The 25755-nt window shown below is 36.8% G+C and overlaps 1 protein-coding gene across 4 annotated transcripts; it reads right to left on the reverse strand.

Moving 5' to 3' along the window:
* Window positions 1-2427: 2427 nt before the first annotated feature.
* Window positions 2428-22015, reverse strand: LOC110941483 (protein ANTI-SILENCING 1). Of its 4 annotated transcripts, none has more exons than XM_022183119.2 (13): window positions 21819-22015; window positions 21233-21466; window positions 14162-14557; window positions 7633-7801; window positions 6729-7516; window positions 6040-6066; window positions 5288-5380; window positions 4663-4744; window positions 4481-4571; window positions 4270-4372; window positions 3532-3648; window positions 3334-3459; window positions 2428-2649 (listed from the first exon to the last, which is right to left on the reverse strand). In XM_022183119.2, the coding sequence occupies exons 3-12, from the start codon at window positions 14504-14506 to the stop codon at window positions 3403-3405; spliced, it is 1872 nt and encodes a 623-aa protein (XP_022038811.1). In that variant the 5' UTR covers window positions 14507-14557; window positions 21233-21466; window positions 21819-22015; the 3' UTR covers window positions 2428-2649; window positions 3334-3402. The 4 variants fall into 4 exon arrangements, with proteins under 4 accessions (XP_022038811.1, XP_022038809.1, XP_035831038.1 ...); XM_022183117.2 differs by having other exon boundaries at window positions 21233-21469; XM_035975145.1 differs by having other exon boundaries at window positions 21233-21490.
* Between the last annotated feature and the right edge of the window lie 3740 nt (window positions 22016-25755).

Here is a 25755-nt window from a genome sequence, read left to right on the forward strand (position 1 = left end):
AAAAAATGGAAGAAGTTCGTCAAATATTTTATTATATATATACCTATAAAACGTGGACGGAAATAGTGTTAGGGCAGCTGTCTGACACTACTTCATTGGTCCAGAAAAATTACAATTTTACTCTAATTCAAAATTATGATTCTATATATATACATAAAACATGGAGGGGAATAGTGCTAGGCAGTTGTCTGACACTTCTCCATTGGTCCAGAAAAATTACGATTTTACTCTGATTCAAAATTACGATTTCGCCTCCTGTTAAAAAAAAAAGTTTGCCCTTTGTTAAAAATTACAATTTTGCCACCAGCTAAAAATTACAATCTTGCCAACGTTTTGGCTTTTGCCAAATTACAAATTTACCCATAATGTAAAATTATGATTTTACCCCAGTTCAAAATTACAATTTGGCCATTATTATGGTTGTCTCCGTGTAATTTATATTCGTGCCAAACAGCTGTCTAGCACTCACTCATTGGTCCTAAGTCCTAACAAATAACAACTTTACCCCAGTTTAAAATTATTTTGCCATCGTTTTAGGTTTTTTTAGCAAAAATATGATAGTGTATTGTTTTAATTAGTTGAGAAATATTCGGCCTAGCGCCCGGCAACGTGGGCGGGGCAGCTTCCATGCACTTCCCCATTTGTCTAGCCAAATTACGATTTTGCTCCGTTTAGATTTACAGTGTTTCCATTGGTTTTGTTTTTTCTTCTCCTAGCCAAATTACGCCGTTGCCCTCAACTCAAATTTATAGTTTCCCAATTGTTTTTTTCCTGTCAAATTACGATTTGCCCTAGTGTAAAATTCGTTTTGATGTTTTTTTAATTGGTTGGCTCGATGTAATTTTTATTCATGTCAAACGGTAGTTTTTCAATTGTTTTAGTTTTTTTTTAGCAAAAGTATGGTAGTGCTCTGTTTTAATTGGTTGACTCGATGTTTTTTTTGAGATTGTGTTATGAGTAGTATGTAAAAGCAACTGAAACACTAACGTACATGTTATGAGAGAGAAATATTCAGCTTAATGCCTCGCAACGCGAGCGGAGCAAAAACTAGTTTCAAACAAGCACGAATAACTTTTGTGAGGTCAGTGCAGATAGAAAGAAGAGAGGGTAGATGAATAATAAGTTAGACTTGTGGTTTAGGGATCCGCCCTATTTCACGTTGAGGATGCTCTTAGACTAAGTGTAGTAGGTTAACTAGTGTATAAGTTATCGTTGCGTCAATGCCACGTAGACAGTGAGGCTTTAACTAAACTATACTTTCACAAAGGTTTAACTAAAACAATTTAAATAAAAAAAGAAAATAAAAAAATGTGAGTAACGTGTTATGTGGTGATTTTGACTCACTCGTTTTGGTGTTTGGCACAGGAAATTGATGACGTGGAAGGGGGCTCTTAATGCCACAACGGGTAACCTTACATATAATTACAAGAGTTAGTGTTATAACAAGAGTTTGTGTTATTCTTCTAACAAGAGTTGTGTTAGGGTGTGTCTGATTACACTCCCTTTTACTTGATACACCCTCGTGAAAGAAAAAGTTGCAAACCTCACATATAAGCATGTGAGAGAAGAGGGTGTAACTAGTAAAAGGGAGCAGTATTCTCTAGGTACAAACAAAGGTCACAAGATCCAACAGTAATCATTGTTCATGCGATCAAGTCATGTAAACATTTCAAACTTTTGATTTTGTTTAAAGAATATTTTGTTTGTTCACATCTGAATTTTTAAAAATTATAACCAAATATCAAAATCCATTCGTCCCTTGAGAACCTTTACAATGATACATCTGAACCGCTGCGTTTCTTTAGATATGAGGGTGGGATGTGAAGTGAAACGTCGATGGCAGTGGCTCCGTCCAATAAACAACAAAATCATGTTTCCGGGTTTCAATTTCTATCAAAAAAGGATACATCTTGGCGACAAGCGAAAGTCAACCAAAAGTGGGATGAGATCGAACCAACAACGGCTCAAAGGCTACAACTATGGTTTAGAGATGGTAATGTGAACTAATGAGGGGTGCAACCAAAGAAGACACTCGTAATAGCCGACAGAACAGGGTACGTTAGATTTTTATTCATTATGTACACGCTCATTGAATAGCCAAACATATTAAAAACTACGAGAATCGTATAATACACTTGTACGTGCTACTTTGAAAAAGAGTACATAACCACCACACTCTCCCACTACTTTTATCATCTTCTACGCATTCGATTCAAGTACATTATACAGTTCGGACGTTGGTTATTAAAAGGATGTGTCCCATGTATATCATGAAAAAATATGATTTCAAATGTAGAAAGAACAAAATCCGTATTATTTTAAAAAATGCATATCATTGTGGGAAAAACATATAAAACCAATGATTTAACCCCTAGATAGTTATAAATAAATTAAAAAAAAAAAAAAAAAAAAAAAAAAAAAAAAAAAAAACCCTTAATCTGATTCTTTTCCCATTAAGATATAAGATCATGTCCTATTGTTGCCCTAACAGATCTAAAGTGGGTAAACTTAAGAGCTATAGAAACATATGTTCACCAAAAGAATTCTAGAAACATCCGACAAAAGACACGAAACCACCAGCTATCATTACCAGGCATTGATCAATCATCAATCACCGCTGGGCTCCATCAAGGTGGCGCTGTACCATTTCTGCACACCAAACAATTGCCATAAGCCTGATGTTTCATGCATAATTGCTACAAATATTTAGAAAAACAAAAAAAAACAAAAAAGGCAGTATAAACAACTATGAAGACTAAGGGTGTAAACAAGCCCAGAGGCTCGAGAGCTACTTGTTATCGGCTCGGTTAAAAGCTCGAACGAGCCGAGCTTTAACGAGCCCGAACCCGAGCTTGAGCCTGAATTAGAGCTCGTTTAGTTATCGAGGCCGAGCTCGAGCTTTGAACACAAATCTCGTTTAGGCTCGCGAGCCTAAACGAGCCCAAACAAAAATTTATTTATTTTTTTATATAATATAATACATTGGCGAGTCGAGCTCGAGCTGAGCTTTGGCTCGTTCAAGCGATATTGAAGCATGCTCGAGCCGAGCTTTTAGCTCGTTTGAGGTTGTTCTCAAAATAGCCCGAGCCGAGCTCGAGCTTTGAGCTTTACTTGCGAGCCGAGCTCGAGCTCAAATAAGTATGCTCGAACTGAACCGAGCTCGGGCTTCATAAAAACATGACGAGCCGAGCTCGAGTCCAGTTGAGCTCGGGTTCGGCTCGGCTCGTTTACACCCCTAATGAAGACCAAGATCTAGCTTATTACTAAAATTATTCAAATAATGTTCTAATTAAACTGAAAGCAATTAAGGATAATTGTGTTCTGAGAGGATACCTAGATTGCAACATTGGTAAAAATCTATCAACAAAACATGTTTTCTATAGCAGAAAGTTCCACCAGTCTTCATGTGCGCTTTTGTTTGAGGTCCTTCTCGAGTTTTTTCAACTCAAGTCCTTGTTGCTAAAATAAAGTTTAACAATTTAATAAATAGATAAATGAAAAGATTTGGTGTGTCATGTTGTAGCTTGTTACCTTATGAAACTTTGCCCACCATTTCTTCGACTTTAATTGTTGTAAACACCACTCCATTGCCATGTCATATTCAATAGTATTCGGCTGTGAAAAATGTGATGTGGATACAGCTTCATCCTGCAAAACGGATACATCATGATTCATGAGTCGCAATATATATATATATATATATATATATATATAGGGTGGGGTTCTAGAGTGAACACTAGTGTATTTGCGAACTGAGTGAACAAATCCTGGCCATTGATCTACACACGTGTATGGCCAGGATCTCATCATCAAATCGTAAAATACACTAGTGTATTTCAACATCAAATCCTGGCCATTGATCTACACACGTGTATGGCCAGAATTAGTTCACTCAGTTCGCAAGCTACACTAGTGTTCACTCTTGAACCTAATCCTATATATATATATATCTGGATATAGAGTCAAAAGTGACAACGATCTGCATAACACCTATTGTTTTAACTCAAAAAGTTATAAAATGACGACTATAGATCTCAAACATGAAACTTTTAAAGTTAGATCCCAAAGGTGTTGCTTTTGACAAACCACATGGACTACTTTTTTTTTTTTTTTTGGGTAAAGGGTTACCCCGGTGAATCTATTAAAATGCAACCACATGGACTACTTATGTAATTAAATCTATATAATAACAAACAAACAAACGTACCCAGTAGAATCCCACTATCAACAGCAAAGCTATATAATATAATATAATATATATATACATACCTCACGTTGATTTTGAAATCTAGCCTTATCAACAGCAAGGTGGCCAAAAAAGGTGAGATACTTTTTGGTTGATATTGGAGGACAAGGGGTACCAACAAGAGGCCTGTTGAAATAAAATAACGAGGTGTGATACAAAATAAAGCTAAATAATATCGGAAAAAAACAACGGTTTTAGATAATGTAATTAGATTGCAGACTATAATATATTTACCTTTCATCGGATAACATCAAGCATCCTTCATCCAATTCTGTAAGGATCCTCTGTGCTGCTTCCTTTGTTTTAAGTAAAACAAGAGCTTGATCTAAAAATTTAATAGTAAAACTTTTGAGTTTATAAAAAACTAGACATAATAAATAAATAAAACACTTCACTATTTATTCATTTAAACATACCATAATGTGGGCTAGATATTGCAGTGCGCGGTAGAATCTTTACACTACAATCTATCTCTTTAAAAGCATGCCAAATTATATTCTGAAATAAAAGTCATAAGAGTAAAATTAAAAATGCCATTAATTAGACTACTACAGACACGTGATTTGGAAATATCTTACAAAATTATAAATATGCTATTTAGTCATCATCAAATACCTTTAGCACCTCAACTTTAATTATAAACAACTCTAGCCCCTCAACTTTAATAATGACATGTTTAACCCCTCAACTTTAATAATGACATGTTTGGACCCTTAACTAAAATAGCTTTAGCCGCTCAACTATGATAATGACATGTTTAGCCCCTTAATTACATCAGATCAGACAACTTTAACCCCTCAACTTTCATAATAAATAACTTCAGCCCCTCAACTTCTATGACATGTTTAGCCCCTTAACTAAAACATCAAACCACTTTAACTCCCGCGATTTGCTTATTTTTATCTACATTTCGAACCCGCTACGTAGCACGGGCGGTAACCCACTAGTTATTTTTATGTTACAATATGACATAGATAATAGATTGGTTTACTAAATACAAAATGATTTGGAAATATTGTACAAAATGAATATTTTATTTACCTTGACGTCTTCTGAAGTATAATCGGGCTTCAAATTATGGAGCAAGATGGCGGTTCCTTTATCATATGCCTCCTTCAGCCGTTCCTCCCAAGGCTAAATGTAAAAAAAGGAAGAAGATCAAAAGGCAGACTAAGTGACTAACTAAGTAGCACTGGAACGGGTACGGGATCGGGGTATGGGGACGATACGGGAACGAGGAACGGCAAAACTCAAAATTCCAAGATACGGGTACGGCAATAAAAAATATAAATAAATAAAAATACATTAAACAAATTCCAAAGATACTACATCTTCCAAAGGTAATTAATTATCAATAATCAAATCATTTTCAAATTCCGGTTCATCTAGTGAGAGATTGGCAATCAATAGAGAATTAGAGATGATGAGACTTGAGAGTTTAGAGATTAGAGAAGCCGAATATGATAGGTCTATTTATTTAATGGCCGGTTGTGGAATTTGAAAGGGTAAAAACCCTAAAAATAAATGGAAACTGGCTGGATACTTCTACCAGATACGTCCCTGACATTGGAAACGTCCCCGACGAGTACCCATGGTGTTTCCGTCCCCGACAAGTACCCGAGACGGGTACGGCCACATAAATGGAGTCCCCGTGCTACATAGGTGACTAACAAATCTGACTTTCGGGATCAAATTATATATTAAAGAGTGTTAAAACAGATGACGAAAACTGAATGGAAAAACACACTAATGAGGAGGAGGAGGAGGAGAAGGAGAAGAAGAAGAAGACTTACAGCTTGCCTAAACCAAGTGCTTTTTTCCTGAAAGTATTACAGAAAACTTATATGTTAGTAGCAACCATAAGACTTTAAATAAAAAGTTATTTATATACTCTTATTTAGAAATGTCAGTAGTTTTTCCCAACTTTGCAAATGGCAACTTTAGCCCCTAGACCACTACTCCATTATACCACCCTAGACTTTTGCAAATGGCAATTTTAACCCCTAGACTACTACTCTATTTTACAAGCTAACCCTTCCAGTTTCTAATGCTCCAACTTTACCCCTCGCTGTTGTCTTTTTTTATAATGCTATATAACATATCATTTTGATCCCCTCGAGTTTCTAAAGTTTTGAGTTTACCTCTTTTGTTCCTTAACTTTAGAAAACTATTTTTTAATGTGCGTATTTTTATGTATGTCTAGGTATATATTCTGGTATATATTCGAGTTGGTTTACGTTTCATCGTAAACTCTTTTTTTTTCCGAAACGAGTCAGCTCAATTATAATACGGTCCCATGCTTATTTCATGTACGTTTTGCGTTGGTCCCCTACACTATTACTCCATTTTACAACCCCCTCAATTTTTTTAAAATTGCACCAAAATGGTCCCGACATATGAGATGTACCCACGTGGGTAATTTTACTCGTTTAAACTATAATAAAAGAAAGGATTATACGATTTGTTCCTTAAACCAACTTACAAAATTTGGTCTTGGAGTGACAACAAATGGCTTGTACTTGTCTCTATCAGTTGACAAAGCAGACGCCTTCAATGGCTTGTTCATAGAAAGCTTTCTTTTCAGCTCACCAGATTGCTCCTCTTTAACCGCCATAATATTATTATTATTATCCCCAGGCGAATCCAAGGATCCAGATTTCGACTTTCCTTTCGGTGACGCAGAATTTGCTACCGAGTCTTTCTCGTTCATATAAGTCCATGGCTTCTTGTTATCTGGTACCTTAAAAGAACCATTTTTTTGATTTTCGGCTGTCGTTTTCAGATTATTAACATCAGCGGGTACCTTGTCTTCTTGTTTTGATTTACTGTCAGCCGCTGGTTGAATGACTTTAAGTTGAACGGATTTTTCCTCGAGTGGTTTTTTACTGACAGATTTCACTTTCTTTGAGGGTTGGTCGTGTAATTTATCAGAACCCGTAGGAGTCTTGATTCTCTCCTTATTTTCGATCTTTTCGACAGGTACTATATTCACTTGCATCTGATCCTTATCCACCTTGGATTTAAAGGAGGGCAGTTCCGTCATTTTCTCAGGACCCGAAGCAACTGCAGATTCAACACATTTATCATTGGACTTGATTCTCTTCAAGGGTCGATCATGTGATTCATCAGATTCCGCGTTTCTCTTTAATGAACTGGAAACATCATTGTCTTGAGGGTCTACGGTTTTTGTTATCTGTGCTTCAGTAGAAATGATGGTGTTTGGAATTTCTTCCTTTGTGTCACCCTTTTTTCTGTTGAATATGTATTCAACTGTAGAAAAATTCAAAAAAAAAATAATAATGAATAAAGATAATAAAGATAAAGAGTTAAAACATAAAGAGATCTAGACCTAGTTTGGAAAGTAAGAGTTTTGAGGAAAAATATACTTTCAAGCCCACCGACTTTATCATCCATCTTATCCAATACAGTACAGCTTTGAACATCGAAAGTACGGTTGAATACGAAGTCAGCTGCTTTAAGTTCCTCATCTGACGGTTGAGGATTTCTGACGTCTTTTGATATACACACAACATTGCAACGACCCGCGATTGCTTCCTGATAAAGTAATCACAAGAATTTACCAGTATTAAATAAATGGCATTATTAACTTGATAATTGGAGTATTTTATAAGACAATCAAATGCACATTGTGATCTAAAATATCAGGAAAAGACGTGTGTACGCACAAAGTCACATTAGACTATATTTCTTTATTAAATTCTTAAGTGTTCTTTTTCTCACCGAGTCAAGTTAAAGTACATACTTTTGATGATTAAAAGAAAACAGACCGCTAAGAGTTGTAGATAATATTGTAGATGAACTAGTAATAGACCTATTTTCAAGATGTAGCATAGCTTTTCATTAGACAGAAAACATCAAGTGAATAGTTGAATAAGAGCGGTAATTTCAACCTTGGTTTTAAAAAGCGTATAACGATCCAACTCGTTGCGTTACTAATACATTTATAGATAGTATTTTAACTTGTTAACTTTGAAACACTAAAATATACGATATTCTCATCATCTCTAATCAGATTTGTGTTCATGCGATGGTCTAATTTGCTCAAATATCCAAAAACCATTGCTTAATCAATGGTAGGATTTGAAAACTCGAACCCATTGCAATCAAGCTCCAATTGATTCAAATATTGGTCAACTGCATAAGGGCCGCATCAGACAAGATCATGTGATGTGCGCATCATGAAATCGCATCAAGCGATGCGATTTTATCACTGCGATTTATGCAAAGCTTCATGGAATGTGAATAGCTCATAATAACGAAATGACAGTAAACCCTTTCCAACTGTATGGTTACTAAATCTAAAAATCTCACATTCAACCATTACCCATCACTCCAAAAACCCTAAACTAAAGCAGCCGCCGTCCTCTTGTCTATCTCCTCCTCTGTTCGCTCCTCCATCTTCTAAACCTAAAAACAAACAGCCGACAGACATATCTTCTTTCATTCTACGATTCAGCAGGGAAGGTAAGGTTCAATCAGCAGGTAAGCTTCGATTCAACAACTTCGATTAGCCACCATTTCTTCTCTATCACGATTGAATTCTCTATCACCAGCGAATTATGTGACTATAGTTGGGCCTGTCGATATTATCGGTGAGATGACCGATATCAGAAATACAAAATATCGGCGACATATCGGTAAATATCACCGATATTATCGCCACCGATATTATTACCGATTTTTCAAACCGATATGCCAGCCAAGGTCCGATAACCGATGTATCAGTGAGATATCACCGATATATCGCCGAGATTGACTGCATAGGCCGCAAGGAGCAAAAAAAGCGTGGGCCTGAGAAAAAAAAAAGCGCACAGCAAAAAAACTTGAAACATTTTTATATAATAGAAAATTAATACGATTCTTCAAATAAAATAAAACTAAAGCTATCATATAACATTTTATATCGTCTATTTAGTACCAAAAGTTATAAATGCTAGTTTATTAGTGTAGAAAAATAGTTTTCGTTAGATAAAATGGAAATCTAGCTGGAATCTTGCCAGAATTTAGAGAATTTGGCCGGAAACCGTCCAGAATCTAGGAATCTCGCTGGAATATGCGCAAGAACCATCACCTGGAGAATTAAAGCGCAATTGCCTTGACTTAAGGCGCAATTGCCTCGCCTTGCTAGGAAATTGGGCCTAGGCGCAAGAGGCGATGGCTTTTAACAACTATGAGTAGAACAATGCACATGTAAATATGTGGCATCACATCTAAAAAATGAAACTAGGCTTTCCATTGTCTTTTGTTTAAACATGAACTAAAATCCTTTGTTTTGACTTTAACTTGTACACCAATAATTAATAGCCCTAAAAATCTATCATTGTATGTATAAGCTCTTCAATGCTCGTTCACCGAGTTGACGAACTAATTAAATAACCCGCCCTCATGTTGATAAAGATATATTCCAACCATAGTTATCGATAGCGATGAAATAGCGCTCACTATTTCGTGTTATAGCAATAAGGTAGTAGAAAAGTTTAAAAAATAAAAAATTGTATATTTATAATTTATATATGTAAATTTAAATATTTAAGGACCAAATGTAAAAAAACACAAACTAATTTTAAAAACTAAATATAAACTAGTGAATGATAGAATCTTCTTCCTCTCACTGGTTTCCAGCCAAAAAGCAGCACCGATGCCGGAATTCACCGCCTGAGGTCGCTATGTGATCGATGTAAACCTTGTAGCGGAATCTATGTTGTCAAAGGCGCATATGCCTCGCACGGAGCCTAGGCGCAAGGCGCTAAAAAAACGAGGGCTTTTTTAAGTGAGGCGCAGAGTATAAAAATACAAGTTTTAGGGGTTTTAGACTTGTCAAGGGCTAGTTTAATAATAGGCATTAACACTTATTACATTAAGACTATTTTACAAATACTTTTTTTCTTATATAATTCATTTAAGAAAGATAAAAGTTGTCATAAGATATAAACAAGTCAAAATAAAAAAAAATAAAAAAAGTTAATAGTAGTAAACTATATCAAAACAAATATTGAAAGGTTATTTGAAAGATTTATCACACAAATCGTGGATAAAGAAATCTCAGTAGCTAATAAAAAGGAAAGCTCAAATATAACAAAAATAGAAAAGGAAAGCCCAATATTTTTTAAAATATGCAAACAATAAAACCCTAGGAGTATATGTCAAAGAAAAAGACTACCGCTCTTGCAAAATAGAAAAAAAGAAGGAACGTGAGAAAAACGAAGACACAGAAGGTGATTGCTGCACTTAAATCGGTTTCACTCCTTTATCTTCTTCATTGCGCCTCACATGTTTAAAGCCCGCACCTTTTCTCACCTGCGCCTAGCTCTGGGCGCTCGCCTGAGTAGCGTTTTTACAAATGAAACACCCATATTCTCGCCTGAGCCACCACCAGGCGCTATAGTAGCGCCTCGTTGCGCCCGGTCACCTAGGCGACCGCCTCATGCGCTTTTGACAACATAGAGCGGAATATGGGCGCCACGCCACGCTATTCGCTATAGCATTCGCTATGGATGCTAATAATAACTATGATTTCAACTAGTTCTATAATAACACAAAAGGATGTTGTGAGTTACACTATCTAAACTATGCCCACTCCCTTCTAACATATAAATCTTACAGCTCTTTTTTATGAATGCCTCATTATTTATGTAATCTTTTCCTTGGCTACTAATGTGTAATCTCACTTTAGAGAACCAAACCTACAAGCCAAAGTTTTGGACACTAAGCCTGCCTCTCACCAACTTTCTTCCGACTTGCATCTACTATTATATCTCGCACTCACCTTGATCTCCTTTTGTACACATCCCCTTCCTCTCGTTATCTTAAGCATCTAATCCCAATTTCCAAAGAAGCTCATATGACCAAAGCATTAAGCCTTTAGATAAGCGCAATGTTATATCCATATTGTTGGGATCAAACAGGCACACACGAAATAAACAAAAAATAATAAAAAGAACACGAGAGATTTTACGTGATTTGGCCGCGGTGTGCAACCTATGTCCACGGGGGCAACTAGGGGTTCTTATTATTGAGTGATAATGATTTACAAGTACATAGGCTCTATATATAGATTAGACAATTAGGGTTAATCCCTTGCTAAACAAGAAAAGAACAAATAAGCCCATCTAAGTTAGAGCCGGCCAAACCACTTCCCTTTGCACCAATTCCCTAGATCAACCATTCAACCTATTATCTCGTAAACCTAAAAGGACATGCCATTTTATAAAGCTCCAAATGAAAGCTATCACTTTTAGCGTACCCGTTTCTTCACCCTTGCAAACCCCATTGTCACTTTTACTTTACAAATATAACAATCCACCATTCCTCCTCCATCACGGCCGTTGATGAGTCTTCTCACTAATCTTTGTTGCTTGCCTTGTATTCTTGGACCATGTGTGCATTGACATCATCCTTTAGCTTTATCGTTGCTCATACATGAAATTACCTATCAGGCATCCTAGTCTATACCATCCACTAATCCACTAAACTCACCACACTAATGTAACATATTACCTTTATCATCAATTCCTACATTTTTCCTTACTCCACTATGTTATTGTAGTAATGATCCAACCTCTTTAACCTGCTTACCTGCATATGCCTCAATCCATTCCGTTATAGAGTGTTGTCGCACCAAAGTTGATCTAGCATGTTAAATCTCTATCTCTAAATATTCCTTTAGGTAGCGTTTGGTATGCAGGAATGAGAGTTGGAATGGAATGGACCATTGAGAGGGAATGAAGAAAAGAGTGTTTGGTTGGTCGATGGAATGGAATCGCCCATTCCAAAATACTTTCCATTCCCTCAAAATCATTCCATCCCTCCCCCCTGTTTTTTTCCATTCCATTTCCTCTTCACCCTTCATTAACACCACCACAACTCACTACCGTTGCCACTACCCACCACCACTGTCATCCGCCGCCTTCGCCGCCACCCGCCACCGCCGTCACCCGCCACCGTCGTTGCTGCCACCCACCACCATCCCCGCCACCGCCACCATCCACCATCGTCGTTGCCCCCTCCGATCACCGCCACCACCAACCTTCCATCATCGCCGCCACATCGCCGCTGCCATCTCTGATCACCGCCACCATCGCCACCCACCTCCGTCATCCCTATCAGCCACCACCACGCACCGCCACCACCGCTACCACCGTCGCCACCGCTACCACCTTTGGCCATCGCTGCCACCCACCTTCACCGTCACCCACTACCACCACCGTTGTCACCACCCGTCACCGTCTCCACTCGCCGCCGTCTCCACCCACCACCACCGCTGCCGCTACAACTGCCACCTATCACCACCCACAATCGCCGCCCATCATTGACCACCGCCATCCGATTTTATTCCTTCGTCTTTTCTCGCATACCAAACAACAAAAAGTAATGGTTCATTCCATTCTCACATGGTAACCAAACAAGACATGGAATGGTAATAATCAATTCCATGACCCCATTCATTCCATTACCTCGTCCATTCCATTCCCCCTAACATTCCATTATCCCATACCAAACAGACCCTTAGTTCTTCCAAATAGGTTCAAAAGTAGTAAATACTAATTTGATAATGATAACAAAGAGAAGTTCTTAGGCTTACTAAGCTTGTAAATAAAGCAATGTATAACTTAAGTGTACTATCATTTATATCTAGAATTGTTGGGTGTATGTAGCTTTCAATATAAAACGTAAACACAAGTAAGAACCTATGTAGTCTATAGCACTAGCCTGGCCTAGGCTCTTCAAAACACGTGTGCCGAGTAGCAAAATAAAGCACAAGTGAGACGAGAATCAAGGCAAACGCATTAGGTGTTGCACGCAAAAGGCTTGAAGCCTTGAACCAACTTATGCTTCCTTCTTTCGCCTTGGTTCCCATTTATAGCAATCTCACCTCTCAAAATACTTTACATGAAGCAACGTGGAATCAATTCTACATTGAAAAAAGCACTTTATGTATCTTTTGGACTTTGTAGTAAAAGGGAAGTGTTTTATGTCTTATTATTATATTTGTAGAATGGTATAAATTATTTGTCATGCGCCTAGGGAAAAGGGGAGCCCTAATAAACACGAGTGGGGATGAGCATTTAGTACGGGCATGGTTGTCAATCGCGGCTATAGCGAGCTATCTAGCGAAGCAACCAAGTGTCACTATTTGGGTCATAGCGACCAATAGCGTGAATAACGACAGCGTTTGTTATGTAAATAGCAATAAGTTATAGCTATAAAATAGCTGGATTTATAGGTTTTTGTTAAATATACATGTAAAATAGCATATATACCAAGGTATTTTGATATAATATACAAATAAAAATTTTCAAAATTCTTTTTCTAGTTCGCTATATATAAAATAGGGGTCGCTATTTGTCGCTATTCGCTTTGTAGCATATAGGTCCCTTGTTGCTATTAACAACTATGAGTGAGTACCGTACCACCGATTCGGCACCCCTTTTTACCGTTTTCGTACTTTTGACTCGGTACCGGTATTTACCAAATTTTACCTTCAAATACTGGTCTCGTACCGTACTGAGCATTTTCGGTATCGATACCCATATTTGGCTATTTCCAATACTGGTATTTTCGTCATCGATACCGGCTCATCCCTAGACACGAGAGCCCTTTCTACGTCTTGAGGGTGCCTTGCGCCTTTAATTACGTGAACGAGTACGGTTATTGCCGTTCAGTAACTACTGTAATTCCATAGTAAATTCATTCCATAAATAATCATAGGCAACTAATGCGTGTATCATTTGGAAGTAGCATGCTTTAGAACTTGCAAAAAATAGACAAGGACTCTTTACGAGAAGATTGGATAGCTAAAGTCCAAGCACTTGTATTTGTCTTCAATAGCTTAAACATTGCATATATCACCACAAAAAGAACTTGGGAGAAGATATATGGTAGAAAATTAATTACCAATGGATTGATATTGGCTAGACCACGACCTTCACCAGATGCAAGAAAAACTTCATTCTCGAGAGTCTTGGTCTCTCTAAGCCAGTGTGAAATCTCTTCCGGACGAAAAAACCAATGGATTTTAACTTTTTTTGACTTATCCGGATGTTCCCAAATTTTTGTCAACTTGCCAATATTAGGTTCATGTGAATCATCCTTGTACATGTACACACAATCGTATTGCATGTACTCCACTCCATCATACTCAAAAGATTCATAAAACCGAGTCTTTTTGTTTTTGCCACCAACGCCTCTCTGTTTAAGCCACTTAAAATCGAGTTTGACATCTTCATTAACTTTTTCCATATGGAATATGCAAACCCCCACAAATTTGATAGTGAATGCAAGCAACACTACCTGTAAAACACATGGCATAATTCAGCAAACATAAGAAATCTACAACTGGGATCATTTTGACCAATTTGATGCCCCTCTTTAACCATTCGCGATTTGATCAACCTTAACTTTTAGAATGAACCTAACCCCATTCAGCGATACACACAAATTGGTTAGAGATTAAAATGATATAGTCCAACTCTAAAACGAAGTCATGCGTTTGAATTAACTATAAAGAGAACAAAGTGGCAGAAGCTTCAAGATTTCAGCATTTTAAATAATAACATATAGAAAAGTTGAGATTTGTTATAGTTTATCCACATACTTCTATTTTTGTGGCAAGAAGAATATTAAATAACTAACTTTGTATTTTAAACATAAAGTATTTCTTATATAGTAAATTGGTTGACAACTTTTCTAAAGTACTAAACCTAGATAGATCCCAAATATACGGATGGATTGCCTATTTTCCCAACCTAATATGTTCCCTGGGTTTTAAAAAGCGCGTCGCACTAATGCGCAGGTCTCAGCGCCTCAGGGTACCTGAGGCGCGCTTTATGTTAACTTGAAATTACCAAAATACACTTCTAGTTAACATACAATATGGATGGAGTTAGAGCCGGGGAGCAAACTGGCGACTTTTCCACTAAGCGTAAAAAAAGCGCATTTTTTGGGGTGTGAGGCGCGCGCCTTATGTATTTTGGGTGTTTTTATGCATGATAGAGTTGGACAATAGGTTTTTTGGCTTGTACATGTAGGTAAAATCATAAATAAACCTTAGTTATAACTATATATATATATATATATATATATATAAAAATTTATATAATTTTCTTGCGCCTCGGGTACTAAAAGCCCACCTCTTTGCACTTCACGCCTCATTTTTAGACCTCGTCGCTTTTGTGAGCCTCTCGCTTTTTAAAACCAGGTATGTTCCTCATTATGCAGTTGCGCTCAATTTCGGTTTAGGCCAATTCAAGGTTTGCTTTCACTTTAATAGAGATTTCAACAACATACCAACTTATATTAACTATTGGGGGAATTGGCCTGTAATAATCCCAAGACGTCATTGGCCATTGCCAGTCCCACCTTTGAATATTCCCCATGCTAGTCTCACCTTTCACTTGTTTTTCCTCTGCCGATCCTCAGTTAAAAAACTTAACGGAGTTTAGTTTTTTTCTGAATAATTACAAGCTGACGTTTTAGGACTTTTGATCAGTACAATGATACGGGTCGTATGATGTAAAACTTACCTTGAAATTGTGCTCCAAACAATGAAAACGGTGCTTCAATTCCGGTGTTTAAACTTCCAATTAACAAAAATCAAGTCGTTTGGAACACCGTTTCGAGGTAAGTTTTACATCAATAGACTCGTATCCTCATTCTGATCCAAAGCCCTAATACGTCAGTTTGTAATTTAGAAAAAAAACTTAACTCCGTTAAATTTTTTTAACCAAGGACCGGCGAAGAAAAAATAGGTGAAAGGTGGAACTGGCATGGGGAATATTCAAAGGTGGGACTGGCAATGGCCAATGACGTCTAGTTGGGATTATTACAGGCCAATTCCCCTTAACTATTAACAACTCCCTGTCAACCATATCATCATTAGGCGCTAAATATCAACAAGTAAATAAATTGAACATTTGTAAAAAAAAATCACCAATTGACGAATAAAAGATGGTTAGTGCAAACCCTTAGGGAGTTGAAGATAGGGAAAGAAAAAGATGAATTGTTGTAAATATGGCCTTCAACTTCAGAACAAAAATAAAACTATCATCGATAGTTTTCTAAGATTCGTCAAGTTACAAGATTCATCACCCAACGAACAACAGGGCTACAATATTAGTTGTCAGATACAGACTCATCACCAACACCAAAACTCGGGGCTAAGATCACCTGCTCGAATTGTCGGATTCATGTTTTGAGATGCAGCATTGGTGCAACTCCCCCATCAATGAACAAGTTACATATCGGATTCATGTTAGTGGTGCTATTAAGAGCCCTTCATATAACCAAGCATTCACCCTCATCTTGTCTAAGCTCTACACTTTCTTCCTATTTGCAAGACTCTGATTTGTTGTTCCATCGTTCGCTGCTCGTACACCATCACCAGAAGGAAAACTAAAATCAATTCAGAACGTGCTTCGGTGCTTCCGCTCTAAATCAGAGCATATGCCATCACTGGGCTTGTTTCTGGTAATGATGAAGGAAAACTACAATTGATTTCAAACGTGCTTCGACTCTAATATCATATGTAAACCTCACCTTCAACTTCAGAATTCAAATAAAATGTTCTCTTTAATAGATAGTTTTCTACGATAACAAGGCTACGACATTAGTTGTTGGATATCACCATCAACACTAAAACTCGGTGCCTAAGATTACCTACTCAAACTACCAGATTCTAGTTAGCAAAGACAATTGGTTGACTCAAACAAAGAATAACCAAGAAAATTCATAAACAAATTCACCACCACTGTTTCATTCGAAACACACTTGAATAACAAATGCAGAAATATTGGAGGTTAGTCGACCCACTAACCTAACAATCGACTAACGTGGAAACATGGACTTACAATCGACTAATGTGGAAACATGGACTGAGAAACCCCACAGAATAACTAAGAATAACTAACTGATAATTATAAAACATAATTAAAACATGGAGGGGTGATAACAGGCAAATATGGGTCTAGGCGGATTGCGGGGTGATGGATGATCCGATCCACTGAGTTGCCCTTCATTCATGGCCCCAACACCTGACCGAGGATCATGCATGTTGTTGTTTTTGACTTCACAACCCAATCATGTTTGTGTGTAGGGTTAGTAATGTATCCTTCGTCCAACATGGCCGCATGTTACCATGTCCTTACCAGTTCATTTTAGCCCCGAAACTACATCATGAACAGCTCTATACAAAGAGAATATTTTGATGAACAAAACTTAACTGAAACCTAGAACCATATTGTTGAAAAAAGCAAGCCAAACATGAGCAATAACTTCATTACTTTCCAAATTTATTATTCAATTGGAAAGCTAACATTTAGCAAAGAGAACAATCAACATTTAGTCAATAATTTAGCATAACAATCTCTAATCAAAATGTGGCAATATAAATGCAAGCTTGTAGAGACTTGGCCTTTGAAATTAAATAACCATAGATTTTGGATTTAAACTCAGTTCCATCTTCATTAAGTGACTAAATTAGTCCTCGTGATAATAATTGTCGTCATCAAATGAATATAAAAATGGAACCACACTTCACATTTTTATGTGTATAAATAGGTATGAAAACTTAGAATATATATATATATATATATATATATATATATAATTCTAAAGAATAAAAAAACTTAAATATCTTTTTCTAATAATGTAGAAAAACAATAATTCTTATCTTTCTTAAAAATATACAATTATTCATAACTAAAGTTAAAAAAATGATAATAATTTCAAAAAATAATCACGCTACCATCTATCTTCTTTAAGACAGTTTTGTTTAACATACAAAGAAAAATAATGAGTCTCAAATCCACAATTGAATTATGGTTTTTAAATTAGTCTTTGCCTCACTTATGTCGGTAATCGTTTCCCACATCAGCAAATCTTGCTTCTCTTGTCTCAGCAGTTCAGGTTACATATGTCTCCAACTTTGTTTCTACCTTTGTTTGTGTTTTGGTGGCCAAACGGTTATAACTCCTAGATAAAAGACTACCACACTTTGTAAAATCAATGTTTTGTGTCTATGAGGCACTTGGACCTCGCCTCTACTCACTCAAGTGCCTAGGCACGGCTACCTTGATTGACTACATAACGCTAACACATACATAGGGTTAATTATGCATACAAGCCAAAACTAAACAACCTTTTACATAAAACTATACAGAGCTATCTTATACTTCTTACAATGTTGCACAAACATGTAGTGAAAGACGCAAGAAGCACGCACTTAGGCGCTTTAGCAATTTTAGAATTTCTTTCAAAAACATAAACAATTTAAAATCCCATATTTGCTTTTTCAGTTGTGGATTGAGCTAGTAGTAAGTTGGAATTTAAGCTTTCTAATAACTCACCACACTAAATAAACTCCTAAACAGTATGAAAACTTCTTTATCAAAAAACAAAAAAAAATCTAAACATAAAGGATGGGTAGCCCAATGAATTACCTTGAAATGATTCTTCACTTTTAATAAATTGTGTAGAGATAATCCATTGGTAGCCCAACTAATTATCTTTAAATAATTCTAAACTTTTACTAATTTACTTTATTATAATAAATAATTATATATTATAGAAAGATATATGTAATCTAGATGATAAATTGATAATGAATAGATAAATTAAACAAAAAAGATAGAGTCAAATAAAAAGGTATCATAATGTTGTATACATACATTTTTACGAATATATAGTCTTTAAACGTAAAAAACACGGAGCAAAGTAGGCTTCACAATTCAAAATCTTGTAAGGAATTCATGATGTTAGTACAATAATTCCTTCTAGCTCTTAATTCCCTTGGTGGGGATTAAGCTAAAGCACAAACAATTCATTTATGTATCTATTTCGAATTATACAAACAAATAAAAAGTTTTGATAACATATTATCTTGATGCAGTTTAATAGCCAACTCCAAACTATGTCCTTCCACCCGACATAATCGGGATCGGCACATCATTATCTCAGTATCATTTTGGATATAGATCTGATACCTTAATAAAGCATTAATACCAACAACGGGAAGACGAAAAAAAGAAAAACCTAGCAACTTTTTCAACCGTTGTTGCATAAAGCACCCTTTGAAATACATGAAGCAGAGTGTAACAGAATCAAAGACTACCAGAAGCGAGATCGCTAACCGCAGTGGGGTAATCAATTTATGCTAATTACTAGACCTGGCAAACGGGTCGGGTTGGGTCGCGTCGGGTCATGGGTCAAAACGGGTTCGGGTCAAAATGGGTACGGGTCAAAATGGGTCAATTAAAAAAAAGGTTGCTTTGGTTCGGGTCAAAACGGGTTTGTGTCGAAACGGGTTCGGGTCGGAACGAGTTTCGGGTCGGGTTAGTTAAAAAAATGTTTTTTTTAAGAGATTGTACATCAAGGGGCAATTTTGTCGGGTTAAAACGGGTCCGGATTGGTTCGGGTTGAGAATGGGTTCGGGTCAAAAAAGTGGGCTTCTTCAGGTAATACTGCTGCTGTTGTTGAAGAAGGTCAACAAAGACTGCCACCAGTAGTCAACTCTCAAGATGTTCCAGATTTATCTACTTCTACGATCATTGAATGCCAAGGAATTGGATTTGAAGTAATTTTTATGAGTTTTTAAATTTGTAGATAGTTTTAGACTTTTAGTTGAGGAAATTTGATATGTTTAACAACTAGTTTTTATTCTTAAATGATTTCTTTTAGATCTTCTAGTAACTCAGTAAACAAAATTCAAATACAAAAGTTAGTTTCATGACTTAATGACTTATAATTGGAGTTCTTTTACCTCTCATCTTTTTTCTTCTACTTTTGTTTTTTGCTGCTTCAAGTAATTACATATACATGTGTACTGCTCCTATCAATAGTGTTTGGGGTGGGGCGGGGTGGGGTGGTTGATAACAATGAAACAGTAAGTGCCTGTGATTGTTCCATGAACAACAGTGCCGTTTTTGAGTTCGATCGAAAACAGAACCATAAAACTAAAGATAATAATCATCCAGGGTATGTACCTTCATATTCTAAAATCAAGATTATCTTTTTTTAAATATACAACTTAATTAAAAATCAAAACTTGCTATCATAGTACTAAAGAGCAGAAACCATATGAGATCAGACCAAAAAAAATTCCCCAAAATTAAGGTGATTCACATATAAATATTAATCAAACTCAAATACAACAAAACTAGTAAAAGATTAACAAACAGATCCAAAACTGAATTAAATAAATTAAATTAAATTAAATCTAATCACACCCATGTAAGCAAATATTAATCAAACTCAAATACAACAAAACAAGTAAAAGATTAACAAACAGAACAATTGATGTACAAATCAACATTCTTGATAAACCTAAAAAAACTTCAATCACATATGTTATTATGGCCCAAATTCAATAACAGGTTCACTACTTTCGGCTAAATTTTTTTTGGGTCCTATCAATTCTAAAGCTAAATTTAAAACCGAAAACCGACCCATCCAACCCATACGAAAAAAGCGAAAACCGAACCTTCGGTTTGCACATAAAGCCAACCTATGCACGCATATATTAAACCTAATTGAACCACACAAACTAACTAGACTTCAAAGTTCAAACAGAAGTACAGAACCATATCAAACCAAGTCTCTGACTCTCTGGTGTCAATACAAAACAAACCTAATCCACATTTCCACGTTAATCATTTAAATAATCCAAAAAAATATGAAAAACACAAACTAAACATACAGAATTTGCACCAATATTGAGTAAAACAAACAATGATAATTGTCAATTATCAAATGGGGTCGCTGAACTAAAACGCAGTCAAAGTGTTATTATTTCCAACTACTCCCACCCTGTTTTCAAATTACCACAACTTCTTGCTTTAATTTTTTTTTCATCAAATTCGCCTGTTCAACCCCCACCCAATCAATGAATACAACAATAATCAAGTGCTGCATTAACATAATCGAAACCCTAGCAAACTAATTGCAAATTAGGTTTAAAAAAAAAGAGATTACCTTCCGCTTTAGGCCTTGTAATCTGGAAACAATTGAATTTTTGAGATGGCAAATGGCGTCGTCTTGATCGGCAGAGTGTGATAAAGCGGAGATGCCGGCGGAGGGTGGGGGGTTTGTGGCGGAGGAGATGGCGGAGGCCGGAGAGGGTGGAGAACTGGAGATTGGGGTGTCGCTCAGTGAATCCGTGGTTGAGGTAAAGAACCCTAAAAGAACCGTTCCTCTAAACTTCTCCCCCTACTAATTGCATAAGAGAATCAACTACACCAAGTACAAACCCTAACTAACTTCTTTTGAACAGAAAGACCTAATTAGATACTTCCACTATATCCCCCCCCCCCCCATAGATGCATTCAAAGTAAAATCATATGTACATGAAACCACATCTGTTTATGGATCATCTTTTCTCGCTTTCTAACACTAATTTTTGTTATGTGCGTTGGATTTATTGAACAAAATTTACCGGCATTCTATTATATATGGATGTAATATGAAAATCTGAAATGCAAGTATGTGATGTATGTCATGTTAATCGATTTCAATCGGTCTGTAAGGAGAAGAAAACACAGTAAGACAAGCTTTTACATACCGGAAGATGAGCGGACGAACGACCGTAGCAGTGTAGCCGGTAGCGGCTGTAGCGATCACGACACGAACCAACCAAATTAGCAAGCAGCGTATGAGAAGATGAAATTAGGGCAAAAACTGAAATTGGAGAAGAAGACGTGAACGGGGGGAGGATGTAAAGGAATTCAGGTATAGGTTGTTGTTTGGGTGTTTTTTATTGGGCCGAACCTTTTTTCTTTAGTCTCGGGCTCTTTGTTTACCTTTTTTAAGTCTCGGTTTTTAGTGATGTTTTAATAGTTCAGACATTTACTTTTGAATGGTTAAGCATTATACAAAGTCTGAATGGTTAAGATCTTTAACCTGAATTGGTCAGACATTTACCTCTGAATGGTTAAGCATTATACAGGTTTTTATTGGTTCAGACCTCTTACTCTTACTGGTTCAAACCTCTTACTGGTTCAGCATTTAACCATTCAGATATTGCTAAACGGCCCCTTAACTATAATTTTTACCGCGGCGTCAAAAATAAAAATAAATCGAATTTGTACCGTCAAATATTTGATCAGGTTTGTTTTCGAATGAAACTTACAATAAAGTATAGACGAACTGAAAACGGACATAAATATAAGTATAAAAACATAGGGTGGGGTTCGGCTACAAAGTCTATTTTTCCTACAAAGTGTACAAAGTCATAAAACATCACACTTTCAGCCATAAAGCACACTTAAAACCCATAAATAACAGAGTGAAGATCACTAAAACACAATATCCAAACCCTAACAATCCATAAAAACTTCAAACACGCCATCATAGAGCTATGAATATAAAACACAACATGATAATCAACATAAAACACACTAATGTTAGTTATTCGAAAATCAAAGCCTTATCATCCAAAATACAACACAAAACCCACAAATATGGCATTTTAGTAATCTTCACTTTATTATTTGTGGGTTTTGAGTGTGTTTTATGGCTGAAATTGTGGTGTTTTATGATTTTGTACACTTTGTAGGAAAAATGGACTTTGTAGCCAACTCTCACCCTAAAAACATATTATATTTGACCTAACTCATTAGCCCGAGAAAAGTTATGCCAAAACATAACCAACTTTGATTTATACTGAAACGTACTTAAAAAGCACGTAAGAAAATAGTATGTTTTAAAGTTAAAAAATGGTACCATGCATTGCGACAGCGTTGAAGCATAAAGTAACTCGAACTTTTATCGCCTAGTGAAAACGTATTACATTTGACCTGACTCATTTTTAAACAAAATTTTTGACAAAATGTAAACCATTTACATCAAAACGTAAACCAACTTGGGTTTATACTTAAAAGTACTCAATAAAAATCACGTAAGAAAATAGTGTTGCTTATGTTAAAGAATGGTATTGCGCGTTGTGACGCTGTTGAAATGTAAAGTAATTCAAATTCAAATTTATACTGCCTAGTGAAAACGTATTATATTTGACATGACTCGTTTTCAAACAAAATTTATGACAAATGTTACACCCTCAAATTCCACTTGCGGAATATTACCGCGAGGCGTGCGACTGATCAAGATCCAACCACTAATCATATTGAACCTTTTACGTAAGTTGTAAATTATTATAAATAATACGATTAGTGATTTTGTTTAAAAGTTCAAAAATATAGTTTAAGTTAGCAACGGAAATATAAAATAAACTCATCACAATTTGAAACCACAATTTAAGTTAATGTACAAAATGTAAGACATTCCAAGCCACACACACTCCATCTGTTTGCAACGTCCGTCCGTAGCTGTACCTAACAACCTACAAGCATGCAGTAGGGTGTCAACATAAAGTTGGCGAGTTCACGGTTTTCAAAAAGGTTTTCTCGTTTTATCCCAAAAACATAAATTGTTAAGTTAACCAGGTTATAAAACATGTCATGGGGAGCTACCCCATCGTTGAGCTACTAAACTGTGTGGTACTGAAACTTGTGACGTAGTTGTTGTTTTTGTCCCGTTTGTCAATGTCTACCATCATTGACCAGTGCCAAGGCCTATTAGTTCACGCCCGATCCTCTCCAGGCACGGTGTGAGGTTAGTCAAACCTAATAGGGCTATCAACTAATATCTCACTTGCCAAACCGGCAATTAATCGGTATAAGTGTAAGGGGACTTTTATGGTACAGTTTCATTTAGTACGCTAGAGACATGAATTATGGATATCTTTTAATTACTATTCCGTTCCCCCAGAATATTAGGTTCCCAAACCACCTGGAATACATGCTTTTAGTGTTAGTGTGAACTCACCTTTGCTTTGCTCGGTAGATAAATTTACTTGTCCTAAGTTGGTCAACCACGTCCTATTATGGTTACCAATATTAGGATCGTATACAAGTAATCACATATTCTCTACACCTATTTAACAAGTAGTGTACAAGTAACAGCCATCGTATGTTATACTACTCATGTACGTATACACAGATATTACACATCATAACAGCCAAGCATAAATCGAGGTGAACAGTGTAAAGATATGGGCCATTATAGTGTGCGGCCCACTTAGAACTATGGCCCAAGTGAGTGTGTGGGGCACTAATAGGTGTGCGCACACATTGAGGGTGTGCGGCCACTTATTAGTGTGCGGTCATGCATGTAAGTCATAAGAGGGTGTGCGGTCCTATGTGTGCAGTCACAGAAATAGTGTACGGAAGTTAATGGTGTGCGGGTGTAGTGTGCGGTCCAGTCTTGGGTGGGCGGCCTACTAAGAGTGTGTGGCCTGACACCGTGTCCGGCCCAATGTGAGTGTGCGACACACATGAGGGTATGCGGCACACACTGGAGTGTGCGGCCTCCTCATGTGTGCGGTTATGCAGCGTACGGTCATAAAGTGTATCAGGTGTGTGTGTTATTTTGAGGGCGTACGGTTTTATGAGTGTGCGACTTCATGAGGTGTGCGGTCAGTCAAGCCTTGACGTAAACTACGGTATCCATCCGTAGCCTATGATGCGATTGTTCTGGTCAGACCATTAACCACCTATCTTGTCGATTCACAATCTCAAGCCCCCATGATTTTCATTAACAGTTACACAGGCACATTTTAGACATTTTCAGCAGATCAATGCTCATTTGTTATGTACATATCATACCTGATATTCGTTAAATTACACATACTTTACTCCCCCATTTTACGCGTTTTCGGCCATAAAACCAAGGATTAGACACTTAATCGTGTATGTTTTTATTTACAGGCCTTAAACACCGTGGCGAACAAGAAGATGAAGAAAACGAGGATTGAGCGAATCGGCAGAGATACGAAGATTCTGTTGAGTTCAGCACTGTTGGCACGGCAATGCCAATTTTGGCACGGCAGTGCCACCATTTGCATGGCAATGCCAATGTTGGCACAGAAGTGTCATCTCGAAGACCAAGCCTACATCTCGCCATGCACGGCCAGTGCAGCTGGTAGTGCCGGCTATCTCTCGGACATGCACGACCGTGCCACTATTGGCACGACAGTGCCAATCTTGAAAACCTGCCCAGATCTGCCGACGTCACAAGATCTCATGAACAGTGCATAGCCGTGCACTTTATTGGCACGACTGTGCTGATTGAAAAAGTTATAAAAACAGTAGAGGGCATTCTGGTCAAAATTCTGGACTTTTGGGAGCTCATCAGGTGAATTTTTAGGCTCCAGAGGTTATACTTTTGCTCGGATTTAAGCCATCATCGTGCCAAGAAGCTCTGTTACTATCCGGGCCTTCAATCTTGTGCTTGTTTATGGTTTGATTCTTGAATCTTTCCATTATTTTGTTATGATCTAAGCATTTTGGTTGATGTTTTATGTATTATTGTAGCCTACGGGCAAAAACACTAGTAATCCTTGCTTCATAAACAACCATTAGTATGTTAATTATGTTTGTAATGACACTTAAGCATTTTCTATGTTAATACTTGATGATTAGTTTGCAACCTTGTTTATTGAT

The sequence above is a fragment of the Helianthus annuus genome, chromosome 7, assembly GCF_002127325.2.
Source record: "Helianthus annuus cultivar XRQ/B chromosome 7, HanXRQr2.0-SUNRISE, whole genome shotgun sequence".
Classification (NCBI taxonomy): domain Eukaryota; kingdom Viridiplantae; phylum Streptophyta; class Magnoliopsida; order Asterales; family Asteraceae; genus Helianthus; species Helianthus annuus.

Bases quoted from the DNA above. Each gene is read 5' to 3' on its own strand.
- LOC110941483 (XM_022183118.2), bottom strand. From the start codon at position 14,506: ATGGAAAAAGTTAATGAAGATGTCAAACTCGATTTTAAGTGGCTTAAA. The intron at 7,802-14,161 runs GTAATTAATTTT...TTACTTTATCAG, and splicing joins TAGCCAATATCAATCCATTG to GAAGCAATCGCGGGTCGTTG. The intron at 5,381-6,039 runs GTAAGTCTTCTT...TTTTACATTTAG, and splicing joins GCACTTGGTTTAGGCAAGCT to CCTTGGGAGGAACGGCTGAA.